Source organism: Quercus lobata, chromosome 10, assembly GCF_001633185.2.
Source record: "Quercus lobata isolate SW786 chromosome 10, ValleyOak3.0 Primary Assembly, whole genome shotgun sequence".
In the NCBI taxonomy this organism is placed as follows: Eukaryota; Viridiplantae; Streptophyta; class Magnoliopsida; order Fagales; family Fagaceae; genus Quercus; species Quercus lobata.
The window spans coordinates 65,819,002-65,837,037 of NC_044913.1; the positions used below are offsets into that span (position 1 = coordinate 65,819,002).

At 34.0% G+C, this 18,036-nt stretch overlaps 1 protein-coding gene across 2 annotated transcripts; it reads left to right on the forward strand.

The window, feature by feature from the left end:
• The first annotated feature begins 6,631 nt into the window (after positions 1-6,631).
• Positions 6,632-13,924, forward strand: LOC115965336. Of its 2 annotated transcripts, none has more exons than XM_031084530.1 (3): positions 6,632-6,649; positions 11,570-12,636; positions 13,613-13,924. In XM_031084530.1, the coding sequence occupies exons 2-3, from the start codon at positions 11,572-11,574 to the stop codon at positions 13,616-13,618; spliced, it is 1,071 nt and encodes a 356-aa protein (XP_030940390.1). In that variant the 5' UTR covers positions 6,632-6,649; positions 11,570-11,571; the 3' UTR covers positions 13,619-13,924. The 2 variants fall into 2 exon arrangements, with proteins under 2 accessions (XP_030940390.1, XP_030940389.1); XM_031084529.1 differs by lacking the exon at positions 6,632-6,649 and adding an exon at positions 10,438-10,581.
• Positions 13,925-18,036: the final 4,112 nt, after the last annotated feature.

Genomic DNA, 18,036 nt, shown 5'->3' on the forward strand with positions numbered 1-18,036 from the left:
CATCAACTCTCTCTCAAAAAACTCAGACTTCTCTCTCTAAAAATTCAAACCTCTCTCATCAAATCAGGGCTCTCTCTGCCAATCTCTCTCAATGGTGGCGATGCTGTGCTGGTGGCTTGGTCGTGGCAATGGTGGCATGAGGGTTGTGGGTTTTGTGGCATGGGTTTTTGCTGGGTTGTAGGGTGGTCCGATGGTTGTGGCGCGGTGGTGGAGTGGTCACGGGCCATGGTAGCATATGGGTTGTGGGTTGTGGGCTAGGGATCGACGTCGACGGCGAGTGGTGTGTGGCTGGGAACAGCGGCCTCTCTCTTCTTTCACTCTCTGATTCTCTCTCTTCTCTCTTCTCTATTTCTCTCACTCCGATTTTGTCTCTCAGATTGGGTATTGGTTTTGGTTTGATTTGGAGAGGTATTTAAGTGACTCATTAAAAGCAAGCCAGTGTAGAGTAAAGCATAATCTTTTATGGAGAATAAAAAAAAAAAGAGATGGTGGCTACCGTCGCCTTCAAGGTGGTGGCGGTGGAGACAAACGGCAGAGAAAAGAAAAAAGTGAGAATGAGAGAGAAAGAAGAGAAAAGGAAGAAGTGAAAGAAGAGAGAGAGCGAGAGACCGAGAGAGTGACCGTGAAGAGAGAGAGAGAGAATGATGAGATATTTTTATTAAAATAATAAATTTAAAAAAAAAGATGACGTGACAGTCTCCTATTGGCTGGTGTAAAACACTGGTTTTACGCCACAGCCTGACCGAATGTTTACTCTTCGTTTTATTCTCCTCGCCTAATTTGACTTTTCATAGAAGAATGAATTAATGGCATTTTTGGTAAACTATAATAGGCAGTATTTTAAAATTGGACAAGACCAATTGGTTCAACCGAAAACTGAACTTGGAACCAGTTCGGTAAAACTGACTGTTGAACGGGATAAAAAGGTCGGTTCAATTGGTTCAACCGAAAATCGAACCTATTTTCAGTTCTTTAACCATTTTGATTTTTAAAACTAAGGTAATAGGCACTGTAATAATGTAATGTAATAGTTATTTATTACGGGGAATAATAATTCCTTAGAGCATTTGCACCAACTCTTGTATACTCTAACATAATAGAAAAAGAGATGAATTTTACACATTTAAGCCACAAAACTTCCCACATAAGTCCTTCTAAAACTGTGTATATTTACACATTTACACATTTGCTACAGTAATAGTGTATATATACACTGTTACTATAGCTTTGCATACACTATTATTTTATTAATTTCATAATTTCGTACTTTTTTCTCTCTCTTCTCCATGTGCAAAATGAATTCAATCTCAGACTTCTCTTCTCCTCTCCTCATCTTCTTTTTCCTCAGATACACACAAACAAATCAACACAGAGATACATAAAAACACCCACATGAACAAACCAATAGAAAGAGAGAGAGATTGGTGTTGGTATTGGCTGCTTGTGGATCGGTGGATCGGTGCTGGTGACGAAGATCAGAGTTTGTAGGTAGATGGAAATGGGTCTGGATGCTTGTGGATCGATGCTGGCGGCGGAGATCGATGTTGGTGGCGGAGTTCAGAGTTAGGGATGGCAATAGGGTGGGGCGAGTCAGGTTCGAAGGATGGGGTTTTCGCCCTTGCCTCGCATGGTTTTGTCTTACTTTATTCTTGCCTCGCCCCGCATGACGGGGAAAATTTTCTTACCCCATCCCCACCTCTTAGGGCCCCGCGAAAACCCGCCCCACCTCATAAAACTCTACTTCTTGTTAATTTGCCCATAACTATTACAATTGGTTTTTAATATAACCTGTTTTGTTAATAAAAATATACTTGAAATTACAAATAAATTTATTCCATCAAATCAAACTAATTTTTAGCAAAAATTGAATAGTATTATTAAAGTATTTAACAAGACAATATCCCAACAAAAACAAAAATCTCATAATACAAAATCAATAATTCAATTGTATATAATTTTTTTTATAATAAAGACAAAAGAAAATGTTAAAATTGGTACCTTATTTCCAACCTTGCTAGAGAAAAAAATAAAAAATAAAATAAGAGGCAGAAAACCTTGTTGGGTAGAATAAAATAAGTTAATGATATGTTTGTTTAAATAGTAGGGTTTTAGGGTAAATAAAATTTACAATTTAACCTTATCAATATGGGGCGGGGCGGGTTGGGTCTAAAAAGTCTAAACCCATCCTTACCTCGTCCGGTGGTGTGGGGCTAAAATCCTGCCCCATCCCCGCCCCACCACCTTTTTGGGGCAGGGAAAACCCGCGCAGGGCGAAGTAGGGAAGAGCGGGTCAAGCTAGGTGGGGCAAAATTTCCATCCCTAATCAAAGTTTGTGGGTTGATGGAAATGGGTTTGGATGCCTGTGGATTGATGCTGGTGGCAGAGATCGATGCTTGTGGGTTGACAGAAATGAGTTTTGATAATTGTGGATCGATGTTGGCGGTGGAGATCGATGCTTGTGGGTCAACGGAGTCAATGCATGTGGATTGACAGAGATCGGTGTTTGTGGGTTTTGATTCTTGTGTTGCTTGTGGTGGAGATTGGTGCTTGTGGTGGAGAGCTGATCTAACTATGAGAGAAAGAAGAAGAAGAAGAAGAAGAAGCTGCTTGTGGAGGGGAGGTGATCTGGCACGTGAAAGGAAGAAGAAGAAGTGGCCATGAAAGGAAGAAGAAGAAGAAGAAGAAGAAGAAACGGAGGAGGGACAAAAGATTGGTCTAAGACAGGTAAGGACAAAGATAAAGATAAATATAAAGAGATAAGTACAAAGAAAAGATAAAGAGATAGGAAAAAAAGAATATTAATAAAAAATTAAAAAATATTATTATTTAAATAGAATAGATTGTAAAATAGATGAACTAATGTGTGTGTTTTAGAAAAGTGGTAGTGTAAAAAAAAAAAAAAAAGAGTTCTTAGTGTAAAATAGATAGAAAAATTTGGCATGCAATTGCTCTTATGAGCTAAATGTTTCAATGATGAAATGGGTGAAGAGACGGAGCTTTAGAGATCAAGCATTCTTTTTGGATAATGAAAAGGGCTCTGATTTTCGCAACATAACCAGATGGAAAGGTAGCCAACAACCTTCTAATTGCATATACGATGTTGGCTGTGCAAATGGCAACTACACCTTACATTATTTGGATGGTATATATCCCAATTCTTTCTCGTTTATGCGAAGAAAACATATGCCAGATGCTTCCCTTGGTAATCATCCATTCTGGTATTTTCCACATCTGTATTGCAGTGTAAATTCTCTCCCTGATGACTTCTAGTTAGAGTTTCTTCTTCACCATCTTCCCTACCCTTATTTATTGAAACAATCATTTGGACAATACTTTGAATTGTTATATACATTTTGTTGCTCTTCAATTCCCTTACTTACGAGTTTAGAACTCTTTTTGATGCTTTATGATTGAGGAGAACAGTGATGCATTGAGGGTAGCAGGAGTTTCCTACAACCCATATTTGTGGCAATAGTCCACCTGTACAGAATACATAATTTCTTTTGTGAGATGCGAATCCAACAATGGTCACTCTCTTCCTGTCAGCAAAAATTTTTCTCATTTTTTTCCAAGATATTATAATTGTTGCTTCTACTACTATTATTATTAATATTGGCTTCTTCAGAATGCATAATGCTGGAATACATTCTTGCCAATGGAGCTACCAATGCCACCTCAGGCATCTTGTTTACTGTGTTTACATAAAGACAGAGACATGGTACTAAGGTTTACACCACCATTGGTGCTGGGTGACCAGGTGTGGGGTTCTACTTCATCTAGCTTTTTTTTGAAGGACCTTGACCTTGGGGTCTTCAGCAAGAGGCAAGAGTTTGAGTTTTGGGGCCACTCCATTTCCATAGGCCAGTGGGGCAAATGCATGCGCTCCATCTCGTCCACACAGTATACATCCCCTGGGTCAAAGATGATTCTAGGAGACTTTCCCATCTTTTAATTTAAAACGTCTACAAACATGTCATTTGATATATTGTTCTTCATTTTCATATGACAGCAACAACCAACGTGCCAATCTATGACATGATGAAGAAGTCTACCTATCATGTTTGTGTAATGAGGCTAATGTTCTAAATCTTTCTTTTTCTTTTTTTTGGGTTGGATGAAAAATAGTGAAAAAATAGATTTTACTACCTTCTTATTTGAGCATGATCATAGTAACTCCTCTATCCATTGAGGAATCAATGTGTTAGAAGGACAGTAAGTGCTCGTTCAAGTAAGTTGAACCAAAGCTTGAATTTAGTTCAATCCAAAATACCAGTGATTTTTAGACAGTGGAGACAATAGTCCATAACTCAAACCAAAACCAATATGCATCACATTGTCACTACTGAAGATCTCTAGGTGGTTTTGTAGTAAATCAATCATTTGGAAAATAATGTGCTTATTAGTTTGGTGGTTAAATTAACTAGGGTGTTAAATGTTAACTTCATCCTTTACCACAATCATGTTTTCGGCCTTCCTTGTGTAGATTTAAATTAACAAGTCACATGACTAATTAAGCTTAGATAAAATTGTAGAATTTAAACTTGTGCTGAAGTTGCTTAGATAAAATTGTAGAATTTTAAACTTGTGCTTAGTTTTTTAAAGCATCCTAAGCCCCCAAGTTGAAACATAAGTCACTAAATATAAGAAATTCTGTTGACCATTATATTTATTTAACAACAAGCTATATAAATAGATGACTTTAGTTTAGAAGATATACATAACATATAAATTCAATACAAACTTAAATCTTGACCTACTACAAGTAAATAAGATTTATTTATTTAAAAACTAACCTAACAATTTATCCACCATTATCTATTTACCCAAATTATTAACAAAAATTAAAAATTAAAATGATAAAAAAGATGTAGGTTAACAAGCAAATAAAAGTCAGAATTATCATTGAATTGATAAAAATATAAAGAGTGATCCTACTACTCTAGTAATATTATAGAGTAAATATTATTATATATGCTTTATAAGAAGATGTGTTTACTTTTGCAAATATTTTATGTTGAAACAAACAAAGTGTAATTGCATTAATGAAGGCAAAGAGAGGTATTTGGTATCAAATGATACCATGTCAATGGTATCAAAATGTGTGAGACTTGTCAGTAAAAAAATACTACCTCACTGGCAAATTAAAAACGTATTAATGGGTAGTTATTTATGTACACATGTCTCTTATTTACTATTAGATTTCAATACAACAAAATACGCATAATGATTTACTCAAAAAAGAAAAGAAAAAAAAGATGCGTAATGATTTGATACCAATTTTTTTTAATAACATAAGATACAAAATACTTTATTTCAAACATGGACAGGCCGCGTAATAATAACCAACGTAGCTTTGCCGACTTGCCTTAGGCTGCGTTTGTTTAGGCTGAAAATGGATTCGGGAAAACAATTACACTCTGTCGTGTGTTTGGTTGCGCATGGAAAATATGGTCAAATGGAAAATCATTTCCGTTGACTGTATAATACCCATCCCACACTCGTAAATCATTTTACACTTTCATTTTACCTTCAAACCATTTCCACTCTCCTCAGAAAATTTCTCTCCTCACTCACTCTCATCACTCACGCCAAGCCCAAGCCGAAGGACAGAGAGAGCTATAGCCGGTGAAGCCCAGATCCAATCCTCGACCCATGGCCCTGTTGGTCTGATCGCACCGCTCAAACCCATCGTCGATCTGATCGTGCCGCTCAAACCCATCGCCGATCTGATCGCGCCGCCTCAAACCCATCTCTGATGAACCCGATCTGATTGTGCTCGCCTTTGCCTCCGCCTCGCGATCTCACCTCTAGATCGAACCCAGTTGCCTCCGCAGCACAATCTTGCTTTTGCCTCCACCACGCGATCTCGCCTCTAGATCGAACCCAGTCACCTCTTTCTCTTCCTTCTTCTCTCAAATTGACCGGATTTGATGAATTTTTTTTTTTTTTTTTTTTTTTTTGGGTTTTGTTTCTTTTGTGTTTCTCTGTTGACAAATGATATTATATATTTGTTTAAAAGCTGAAAAAATGTGAGAAAATGTGAGTAACAAGTAGAAAATGTGTTTTCTATGGTATTTTCAAAAACACAACCAAACACTAAAAAATATTTTTCAAAGTATTTTTTAAAATGCCACCAAATACCTTAAAATATTTTCTTTTCCGAAAAATATTTTCACCTGAAAATATTTTACACTTGGAAACCATTTTACATAGAAACAAACACACCCTTAATTTTTTTTTTAATAACATAAGATACAAAATACCTTTTTAATTCTGATTTACTCATATATTTTTTTTCAAAGACAGGTCGGCAAAGCTACATTGGTTTGCCACGTGTCCCAAATCCGAACAGGCTTAAGTCTCCCGTCCCAGGAGATGGTCTCAGACACTTAGCCCGTTTGGTAATATTGTTCTAGTAACGTTGTTTGTATTTTTTGGAAATACGTGTGGGTGAAATAGTGTGTGAAAATACGTGTAATGTTGTTTACTTGTTTTAAAACTGAAAACATGTGTTTAAATACATATTCCAAACATGCCCTTATATATGTAACGTGTCCTCTGTTTTTGGATTCCTCTGCTTTTCAAAACCCTTTTGTTTTTCCCTGTAATTTCTTTCATTTCCAAATTTCCTTTGGATTTCAATTCCCAGGTATATATTTTTCTCTCTCTATTTTAATCAATTCTATATTGCTGTGATCGGTTTCGTTTTATCATAGATCTTTAAAAAAAAAAAAAAAATATTCCTAATATCATTTTCGTTTATTGTCGATTATTTTTCACTTTTTCTATAATAAATGTATGTGATCTATAACTTTTTTTTTCAATTTGTTGCTTCATTTCAATCTCTGATCATATGAAATTTGATGCAGATCTAATCTAGATCCTAGTTTTAGATCTATTTATTCTATCTAATATGAATGTATGATAAAATTTCCAACATTTATATGATAGATTATTATAATACTTCGTTCTGCTTAATAAATACCTTTAATTTTGAGTGTTGCTCTGAAATTTGAATTGATTGCTACCAACATGTTAACTTTTTGACAAATTAGATCAAACCTCTGTTATCTGTTTCATTGTTTTAATCTGCATTTGCTTTTATAATAATAAGTCAAGATCTGGAATTAAATGGGTTTGACAATTATTTGTATAACAACTTGGATGGTCCAAATTGATTAATATGGTTTAAAACAAAAATTATAAACTGAGTAATGCTTTTGTTAGAATTATGGTTAAATGTCACAATTTTCTAACCACTTGAACTTTTGGGATTATTGCTGATTAATCATGGTATGAGATTAAATGGTCCTTCCTCAGAGTGGCAATGAACGTTAAGCCCATGTTTCATGCATTAATCATAGATAAAATCATGTGTGTTCTTATACATACTCTAATCATCTATTAACTTTCCATATGCATTGCATGTGATTAGCAAGTGGATTACAAAATTTTATTCTATGGTTGCTAGTATAAGTGCAGTGGCCTTTATTTCATTTGTTAATTCTTACCGGTTCTCTCTACTTTACTTGTTACTTCTTGTATCCTGTTTAATCTTTTTTTTTTGAAAGGGTATCCTGGTTAATCTTAATAACGTGTAATTAGTTTTATTCTCTTTGCCTAATTTGAATTTCTGTGAAAGAATGAATTCACTTAAAAAAAAATTAGAGGGGTTTACTTATTAGTAATTAATTTCAGTTTTACCATTAAGCTAAATAATTAAATAACAATTCTTAAAATAAATTTTTTTTTTTTAAAAAAGTCAAAGAGATTGATTGAAAACAGAGCATTTTCATAATTGAAAGAGAAATAAACTTGACACTCACTAGGGGAGTGAGGAAGCACGACTTTCTACTAAGTGGCTAGGGTTTTGGAGAGCCTCCCCCTAGGGTTCAAAGAAACTATAGAGAAGAACAATCACTTTGATTCTGCTTTTCATAAAAGAACGATTCATTTTCAGCCAAAATAAATGAAACATCAAAGAGATTGATTGAAAACAAAGCATTTGGTTAGTAGTATTTGGTATTTATATATATGGATTAATAGCTCGGCAACATGCAACCATTAAAAAACTCCCAGGAATTAAGGTTGCTATTTGGATTCTCACTAAAATAAGCAGCTATTTACACCAAATATTTTCCATCTGTCTGGGGCCTACGAAACCGAAGGAAAATGATAGAAAAGTAGAAAATTTTATCTAGCTTTTTTTTTTTTTGAGGTATTCAGCAAGAGGCAAGAGTTTTGACTTTTCAGTTTTGCCAAATAGTATACATCCCCTAGGTCAGATATGATTCCAGGAGAGTTTGACTTTCCCATCTTTCAATTAAAAACGTCTACAAACATGTCGTTTATGATATATTTTGTTTTTCATTTTCATATGACAGCAAACGACCAACGTGCCAATCTATGACAAAGTCTACCTATCGCTATCATGTTTGTGTAATGAGGCTAATGTTCTAAATCTTTTTTCTTTTTTGTTTTTTTTGGTTGGATGAAAAATAGTGAAAAAAAGAAAAAAAGAAAAGATATTGCTACCTTCTTATTTAAGCATGAATGCTTGATGCATTGAGGGGCCTAAGGCGAAAAAAGAATTGAGACCTTTTATATATTTAAAAATGACTTTTAAAAAAAATAATCTAAATATTGCTTAAACTCTATTCTCTTGTTAGATGCAAAATTACTAATTAGTATGAACCACCTAGAATATTTTTTTTAGAATGTTTGTAGACGCAAAAACTTTGATTAAACATTTCACACCTATTGATGTGGCAGATTAATAATTGTAAGTAAAAAAGTGACGTCAGTGGTGGACTTAGATAAGAATTAGTAAAAATTTGCCAACTTAATTGTTATGAAAAATCTTGTGAAATTTTTTGTGTATTATTCTTTTTTTTTAAAAGTGCTAAATTCATAATATTTTCACAACAAATTTTAGGTGTTAAATTGTTACTAGTTCTAATTTGAACCCACCATTGATATTATTTTTTTAACCACCAATAACAGCCAGTAACATCCTGCTATTTAGAATTTATTGTGAAAAATATTGTGAAAGTAGAATTTCTTTTTCGTAAAAAAATACTATTTTATTTATTGGCTAATATTTTAGGCTTAATTAATAATATTAAAATGAATAAAATAACTCTATTGGTTAAAATTAGGGGGCCTTTTTTTTACCCGGGGCCTTATGCGACTGCCTTTCTTGCTTATATGCTAGAGCCGGCTGTGAGCATGGTTATAGTAACTCCTCTATTCATTGAGAAATCAACGGGTTAGGAGCCTAGATGAGAATGGGGACAATATATAAGTGCTCGCTCAAGTTAGTTGAGCCAAAGCTTGACTTTAGTTCAATCCAAAATACCAGTGATTTTTAGGTGATGAAGACAATAGTCCATAAGTCGAAACAATATGCATCACATTGTCACTCTTGAAGATTCAAATTTATGACCTATATCATACCAAGAGTCACAGCTCAAGGTGGTTATGTAGTAAATCAATCATTTGGAAATAAGGTGCTTATTAGCTTGGTGGTTAAACTCATGTTTCCGACCTTCCTTGTGTAGATTTATTGAGCATCCAGAATAATATTTAGGCACAAGTAACTTTCGAATGCTCAAATTAGCTAATTAGATAAATCGGTTAAACCTAGATAAAACTATAGAATTTAAACTTGTTCCAAAGTTTCTCAAATCATCCCAAGCCCCCAAGTAGAAAAATGTTATAAGAAATTCTCTTGAACATGTGGTTCACTATTCTCTCAATAATAAGATTTCTCAACCAACTATAATATTTATTTAACAACAAGCAATATAAATAGATGATTTTAGAAGTTAAAACCTAAAATTTAAATTTGAAAGAAACTTAATCTTTCTACTACAAGTAAATAAGATTTATTTAAAGACTAATCTAACATTTTAGCCAACATTATCTATTTACCCAAACTAATAACAAAATCCTTCTAAAAAAAAAAAAATAAATAATTACAAAAATAAAAATTTAAAATGATAAAAAAAAAAGATACTCCAATAAGATAACAAGCACGTATTTAAAGTCCAAATTATCATCGAATTCATAAAAATATAAAGAGTGATTCTAGTAATATTATAGAGTGAATAGTATTATATAAGCTTTACAAAATAATGCGTTTACATTTAAACATAACACAAAATATATATTGATAGAAAAACAAAATATATCATTGAGTTAGCATCGATCACAGTTGTCAACACGGACAGGCCACACAAAAAAAAAAAAAAAACACGGACAGGCCGCGTAATCATAATCATAATGTTTTAAAATAAAAGGTGGGGCCCAAAAAATGAATACCAGACCAGATAGGTCTCCGGCAAAGCTAAGCTGGATTGCCACGTGTCCCAAATTTGAATAGGCTTAAGGCTTAAGGCTTAGCCAGTCGGTCCCATAAATAGGGTGTCAGTGACTCTCCGACAGACACTTACATGCATATGTAACTTGTCTCTCTGTTTTGTGATTCCTCTGCTTTTCTTCCAAACCTGAAAAAACCCATTTGTTTTTGCCTTTTAATTTCTTCCATTTCCAAATATTCCTTTGGATTTCAATTCCCAGGTATATATTTTCCTCTCTCTCTATTTTACTTTATTTATAATCAACTCTATATTTTGCTGTGATCGGTTTCGTTTTATCATAGATCTTTTTTTTTTTCTTTTACATTCCTACTACTTTGATCACTCTTTCATTTTCGTTTATTGTCGATTATTTTTCACTTTTTCTAAAATAAATTATGTGATCTGTAACTTTTTTCAATTTGTTGCTTCGTTTCAATCTCTGATCATATGGAATTTGATGCAGATCTAATCTAGATCCTAGTTTTAGATCTACTTATTCTATCTAATATGAATGTATGATTAAATTTCCAACATTTATATGATAGATATTATAATACTTCGTTCTGCTTAATAAATACCTTTTTATTTTGAATGTTGCTCTGAAAGTTGAATTGATTGCTACCAACATGTTAACTTTTTGACAAATTAGATCAAACCTTTGTTATCTGTTTCATTGTTTTGATCTGCATTTTCTTTTATAATAGTAAGTCAAGATCTGGTATTAAATGGTTTGACAATTATTTGTATAACAACTTGGATGGTCCAGATTGATTATATTTTTTGCAGTTAATATGGTTTTTAAAAAAATTATAAACTGAGTAATGATTCTGTTAGAATTATGGTTAAATTGTCACGATTTTCTAACCACTTAAACTTTTGGGACTATTGCTAATTTATCATGGTATCAGATCGGATGGTCCTTCCTCTACGTGACAATGAACGTTGAGCCCATATATCATGCATTACCCATAGATAAAATCATGTGTGTTCTTATACATACTCTAATCATCTAAAAACTTTCGATATGCATTGCATGTGATTAGCAAGTTGATTACAGAATTTAATTCTATGGTTGCTACTTCAAGTGCAGTGGCCTTTATTTCATTTGTTAGTTCTTGCCCGTTTTCTCTACTTTACTTGTTACTTCTTGTATCCTGGTTAATCTTAATAACTAATTCTTTTAACCTTGGAATTGTATTTCTATGAAGGCATGGCATCCTATGATAAGCCTGAAGTTGTTGAAAGGGATGTTAAGGACAAGGAACACGAGGAGGATGACAAACCCATAGTTGTTGAAAGGGATGTTAAGGACAAGGAGCACGAGGAGGATGACAAACCCGAAGTTGCTGAAAGGGATGTTAAGGACAAGGAGCACAAGGAGGATGATAAAGAGGAAGGGAAAGGTGGTTTTCTTGAAAAGGTGAAGGATTTCATTCATGACATTGGCGAGAAGATTGAAGGAGCTATTGGATTTGGGAAGCCAACTGCAGATGTGACAGGGCTTCACATCAATTCTATCAATCTTGAAAAAGCGGAGTTTGTCATTGAAATTCTCATAAAGAACCCAAATCCAGTTCCTATCCCTCTGATTGACATAAACTACTTGATTGAGAGTGATGGAAGGAAACTTATTTCAGGGTTGATCCCAGATGCTGGAACGATCAAAGCACATGGTGAGGAGACTGTCAAAATACCAGTTACTCTGATTTATGATGACATAAAAAACACATATTCTGAAATTAAGCCCGGAAGCATCATTCCATATAGGATCAAGGTTGATCTCATTGTGGATGTGCCTGTTTTTGGAAGAATAACTCTACCACTTGAGAAAACTGGAGAGATCCCTATACCTTACAAGCCTGATATTGATATTGAGAAAATAAAGTTTGACAGATTCTCCTTTGAAGAAACTGTTGCAGTACTTCACTTGAAACTGGAAAATAAGAATGATTTTGACTTGGGGCTTAATGACCTAGACTATGAGGTTTGGCTGTGTGATGAGAGCATTGGATCTGTAGACCTCCAAAAATCTGCAAATCTTGTGAAAAATGGAATCACTTATATTGATATTCCCATCACCTTCAGGCCTAAGGACTTTGGCTCTGCACTTTGGGACATGATTAGAGGAAAAGGCACTGGTTACAGCATGAAAGGAAATATTAATGTGGATACACCCTTTGGACCAATGAAGCTGCCCATCACCAAGGAGGGTGGTACTACCCGTATCAAGAAGAACAAAGAAGATGGTGGTGATGATGATGACAACGACGACGAGGTAAGTTAGGCCCTACTAAGAGGCATATAGATACATCTATTGATGTCTTATGCAATTTTTATTTTTTTTTTAGTATGAAAGGGTATACATATTTTTGCATGCATCATCTAAACAGTTTCCTCTTCTCTTTCTATGCCTTCTTCTGACAATATAGGCCTCTTCTTTCCATGTATTAGTTAAGAAAATGGTTGATTTACTTGGTGTCCATGGTTACAAGTGTGCAATGACCTAAGTTAATACCATCCAACAGTAGCACGCCAAATAGATTGATAAGTCATTTTAATGTTCTTATGCCAACTAGACTGATAAGTCATTTTAATGTTCTTATGCTTGCACAAGAATTAAGCTGTGGCCTTGTGGGACTGCCATTAAGCATTAGACGCAAAGGTATTCACAATGCTGTCCTATAAACATTGTGTCTTTTGTGCATGTCAGAAGAAAAATAAGCGGTGCCTTGTTACCATCAATTTAATGGAACAAATGAAGGAATATTTCGATGCATATGTATACAAGTGTGTGCATTGACAATTTCCTAGTGACAAATACATGACAAACCCATAAATCTATATTTTCATGTAATAGTTAAATAGCTTCAAAAGGATGTGCATCAGGGATGTAGTTATGATGACAATAGCAACTCTACCTTAGAATGCCATTCACCTGGCGCATCTGTCTCAAATTCACCCATATGAATTGGATTCATAACATCCCTGCCTAATTTTCATAACCTTCAAGATTAACATTTGGAGCATGCACCCCATTAGATTAGAGTTTACACTTATTTGGTTGCACCTAGGGAGAGGTAAGGAAAGGATAGTGAAAGAGAAACCAAAATATTTTCCCTTAGATTATTGTTTCTTAATGTTCATAACAGACCAACCTGTGACTTAGATATATTATGAAAATACTTATATGTTGCGTTTTCTTGTGCCTGCAAAGCTGCGACGCTCATAAGTTTTTTACTTCTTGTGTGCAGGAATAGAGGCGACATTGGTAGGAGTGGTCATATTGGTAGCTGTGGTCTGTTTATCAGTAGTGGTCTATTAGAATAATAGATAAATAGGCACTTGAACTTGTGGTTTTTACATATAGCAGTGTTGTACATCTCTTGCAAGGTGAAGTTTAGTAGTTTTATATATGTGTGTTTATGAATGTATTATTCTGATGGATATGAGGTCTGGCGCTCTTTAGCTTGCATGCCCACTCTATTGTTGATATGTTTGAGCAGGAGATGAAATTGTTGTCTTTCACTTGTGATATTTTTGATATTAATGAATCGACTTACCATAAGATCATTTCTTTTCAAACATATTTGCTTTTCTTTTCTTAATCTTTATAATGCAGAAATATTGATTCAATTGTGGGTTGCAATCCTGTGTATGAGAGGGATGAGGCCATGGTGTATTAAATTTGTGTGATAGGCCAAGAGCCTTATATCTTGGCTAACACCTCCGCTTCTAACAAAGACGTCTAAGTTTCAAATCCCCCATTCTCAACTATCGAATTATCCCGTTTATATATATATATATATATATATATATATATATATATGGTAAGTGAACTTCTTTGAGTGATTGAGTATTCTTCAACCATCAATTTTCGTGTTACTGATCATCCAGCACCTTTACTAGTTATCCCATTGTTATTAGAGAAAACAGATGGTTGAAGAAAGGCCTATAATTCTTAGTTTGAGAGTGTGTCGTGTTGGGAGTGTTTTGGTGCTAGTAGTCAAAGTGGCTTAGCAAACTTGTTTGTACTTGTTTTAGAAAAGTAGTATTCTTTATTTGGGCTATTTGTTTAACTACCCATCATTTTTCTCTCTCCTTCCCCTCCCAACCAAACATCCTTCTCACCCATTTTTTTTTCTATTTTCCACTCATCTTTTATCATTCTCTATTTGTTTGGTTTGAGGGAGTAGAAAAATATAGAGATTGAAAACTCTTTTGCTTGGTTGAGTAGAAAAGTGAGAAGAAAGAAAATGTAGTTTATATAAATTTACTTTTATGCCCCTAGTACATGAAAAATAATTTTTTTAATTACTACAAAATAACACAATTAATAAAACATCTAGCCAAAAAAATAGCTAATAATAAAAAAAAATGTTGAGTTTCATATAAAAAAAAAAAAAAAAAGAAAGAAAAAGAGCCAACTAACGTGTGACTATACTTGGAAAAAGGAGAAGAAGAAGAAGGAGAAAGAGGCAGTATTAGTGGTAACATTTCCAAAAAAGAAAAAAAGAAGAGGCAATGTTAATACCTAAAGAGAAGGGTAGATGGGTAATTCACATCAAACCCACTCCCTCCCCACTTTTCTCTCAAATTAGGGAGAAAACTTTTTCCTTTTAAATGGTGGGCCTGGGGAGAAAACTCCACCCCCATTTTCTCCCCTCCCCAACCAAACTCCCTCCTTTCCCATTTTCTCTCTTATTTTCTTTAAAACTCCTCCACCCATATTTCTTGAGGTTTTGAGCAGACTAACATTGTTCAGGCTTTCTATGTAGTAAGTTAGACAACGTTTGAGAGAATAAAGGAAAATAGCATCTCGAGTTTTAGAAAATCGAGATCCACTTAAAACTCGACCATTAAAGACTCGCTTTCCATTATTTTCTACCCGCTGACTTGGACAAAATTGCCACCTGGATCTCGAGTCTTTAAGACTCGAGATCCTTGTATTTTTGACCAAAATTTATTAAACCAAATTTATTTAATTTATTTTGTGCACGTGAAGATTAATTATGTCGATCTCGAGTCTTAAAGTCTCGAGATCCACAAAATAAAAACAGACAACAAAATAAATTAAATAAATTTGGTTAAATGTGGTTAAAAATACAAGGATCTCGAGTCTTAAAGACTCGAGATCCTCAAAATAAAATTACAAAATAAAGACACAGGACTTCACGTGCACAAAATAAATTTGGTTAAAAATACAAGTAACTCGAGTCTATAAGACTCGAGTTCCACTGGGCAAAATTATAAAAACATAACACTCTTAACACTCAGCCCGTATAACACATTTGCTAACACTCTCTACACAGGAGGTTTTGTGCAGAACAGATGTCTTCAGTGATTCAAAATAGTAAGTTAGGAATGTTTTGAAAGAATTAAGAAAAGTAACATCTCGAGTTTTTAAAACTCGAGATTTAAGTAAAAAGCGAGTGTTATAAAGTCGCTTTGTTGTTGTTCTGAACTGCTGAGGTGGCAAAAACTGCCACGCAGATCTCGAGTCTTAAAGACTCGATTTCAATGTGCTAAAAACCGAGTCTTTAAGACTCGAGATTGAATTAAAACAACCATCCGTATTTAGTAAAGTATGAACAGATCTCGAGTCTTATAGACTCGATTTTTGCGTAGTGAAAACCGAGTCTATAAGACTCGAGATTTAAGTAAACAAACATCGTTTTAATTAAATTTTGAACAGAACTCGAGTCTTATAGACTCGATTTCTCCTGGGACTAAATTAATAACGCGTTCTGCAGGATTTTTATTCAGTCCACACTCAGCCTCACTAACCTCTCACCCAAAAACAGAGCATCCTCAACTCTCACCCATACACTCAACCTCACTAACTCTCACACCTCTCACTCTCACTCACCACATTGCCTCTCTCACTGCTCTTCCCTCTCAACAATTTCATATTTCAGGTAAGGGTTTTTTGATTTGATTGTTATTGTAGTTGGGTATTAGTTGTGTATGGGTTTTGCCACTAAGAGAACTTTCCAATGGTTCTTAGTGTCTTTAAATCTTTTTATTGACTTCTTATCACAATTCATGTTCCCATTTTGTGCTGCCAAACGTTGCGTTAATTTATTTGTTTTAAGTTTTGTTATCTGATTTATTCTGAGCTGTAACAAAATTTATTTATTTGTAAGGATTTTGGGCTTTTGACTTACCAACATATGTAAGATATATAAGCTCATATTACACCTGGTGTAACTTTTTTCAATGTTGCTCTATTAAATTAATAACTTTCATTGGATTTCCATGCTTGCAAAATTTGCAGATGAGTAGATATATATGTAAATTGCAAGGGTTTTTTTTTTTTTTTTTTTTTTTTTTTTTTTTTGTGCTTTAAAAATGTTCGGAAAAATATGAGTTTATGGATTAGAATTAAATAATGGTTGAGTAAAAGTGTTTGATTAAATTGTAGAAAACTTTCCAATGGTTCTCAGTGTCTTTCGGTCCATGGGTATTAGTTGTAGTTTTCTACTAGATGGTTCTTTGTATTTGATTAATGGGTTAAACATGCTGCCAGCCTTAGCGTATTGGAAATTCCTCTTAAGATCAACTTTAACCTGCTTTCAAGCATGTAAGAAGTAAATATTTGTCCAATAGCATTAAATAGCATATTTAAGGTAATCAAGGTTCTGGTATCTTCCGTTTTGTTCAATAATAAGCTCTCTCTACTTCTTTTTGATAGAAGGTTAGAAAATATGCTATCTACTTGTAGTACAGGTTAATATAGATGTGTATGTATGAACAAAATATGATGGACTTTAATCTTGTAACGACTTTTCATGGAATCATTACCAAAGTGGTCTATACAGAATAGCAGAGGTTCTCTTATTCATTTTCGAAGGGGCTTTTGTTGAGAACAATCATAATCTTGAAGTAGATTTAATTTGTAATGAGTGTGTATCGTGTGTTCATTAGGCTAAAAGGTCCACTCTGATGTGGTTATTAAAGGTAGTCTTGGAATCTAATAAAATGGTTCATTGGGATTTCAGTTGATACTAATGTCTTAAGCATAAAATATGTTGGAAATACTGAAAAGGTCTCGATTCTTTTTTGTTGTGGGGGGGGGGGGGTTTGTATTTGTTACCAAAAAATGTGGTTGTGTTTGTGTTACAAAATCATATGATATATCTTTTGCAATTATTTAGTCCCCCATTATCTTTTGCAATTTTGTATGTATTACAAAAAATTGCGTTTGCAATTATCTTTTGCTTTACATGTGTTTGCCTCTCATACCATGCTGCTGTAATTAGCCTCTTGTATATAGGAAGGACAGATGGATTTGTATATGTCCAATTGTTAAATATAGTCGTACTACAGCCGAAATTGTAGGAAAAAATATTCAGTTTGTATGTATCATGAAAAGCAAATTATAAAAATTTCTTGGCCGCATCTTTTTATTAGAAAGTTAAAGACCTACTTCAAGTTTCTTTTAGATCAGGGAACTTGAAAATGTTTGTTAACTAACATAGTAACTTGACTTTAACAGGTTCACAATACCTGAAATTGATATAATCATATACCACGGTGGTCCGTTGTAGAATGCCAATGCAAACAAGGGATTGTCATTTGAAGGGCCGGGTATAAAGACCTATTATACCCAAATTGATTGTAGGTTGAAGACCCTTGACGAATTGAAGATGATGGTTATGGAAGAGTTGTGTGAGAA

Coding starts and splice junctions, on each gene's coding strand:
- LOC115965336 (XM_031084530.1), top strand. CDS start 11,572: ATGGCATCCTATGATAAGCCTGAAGTTGTTGAAAGGGATGTTAAGGAC.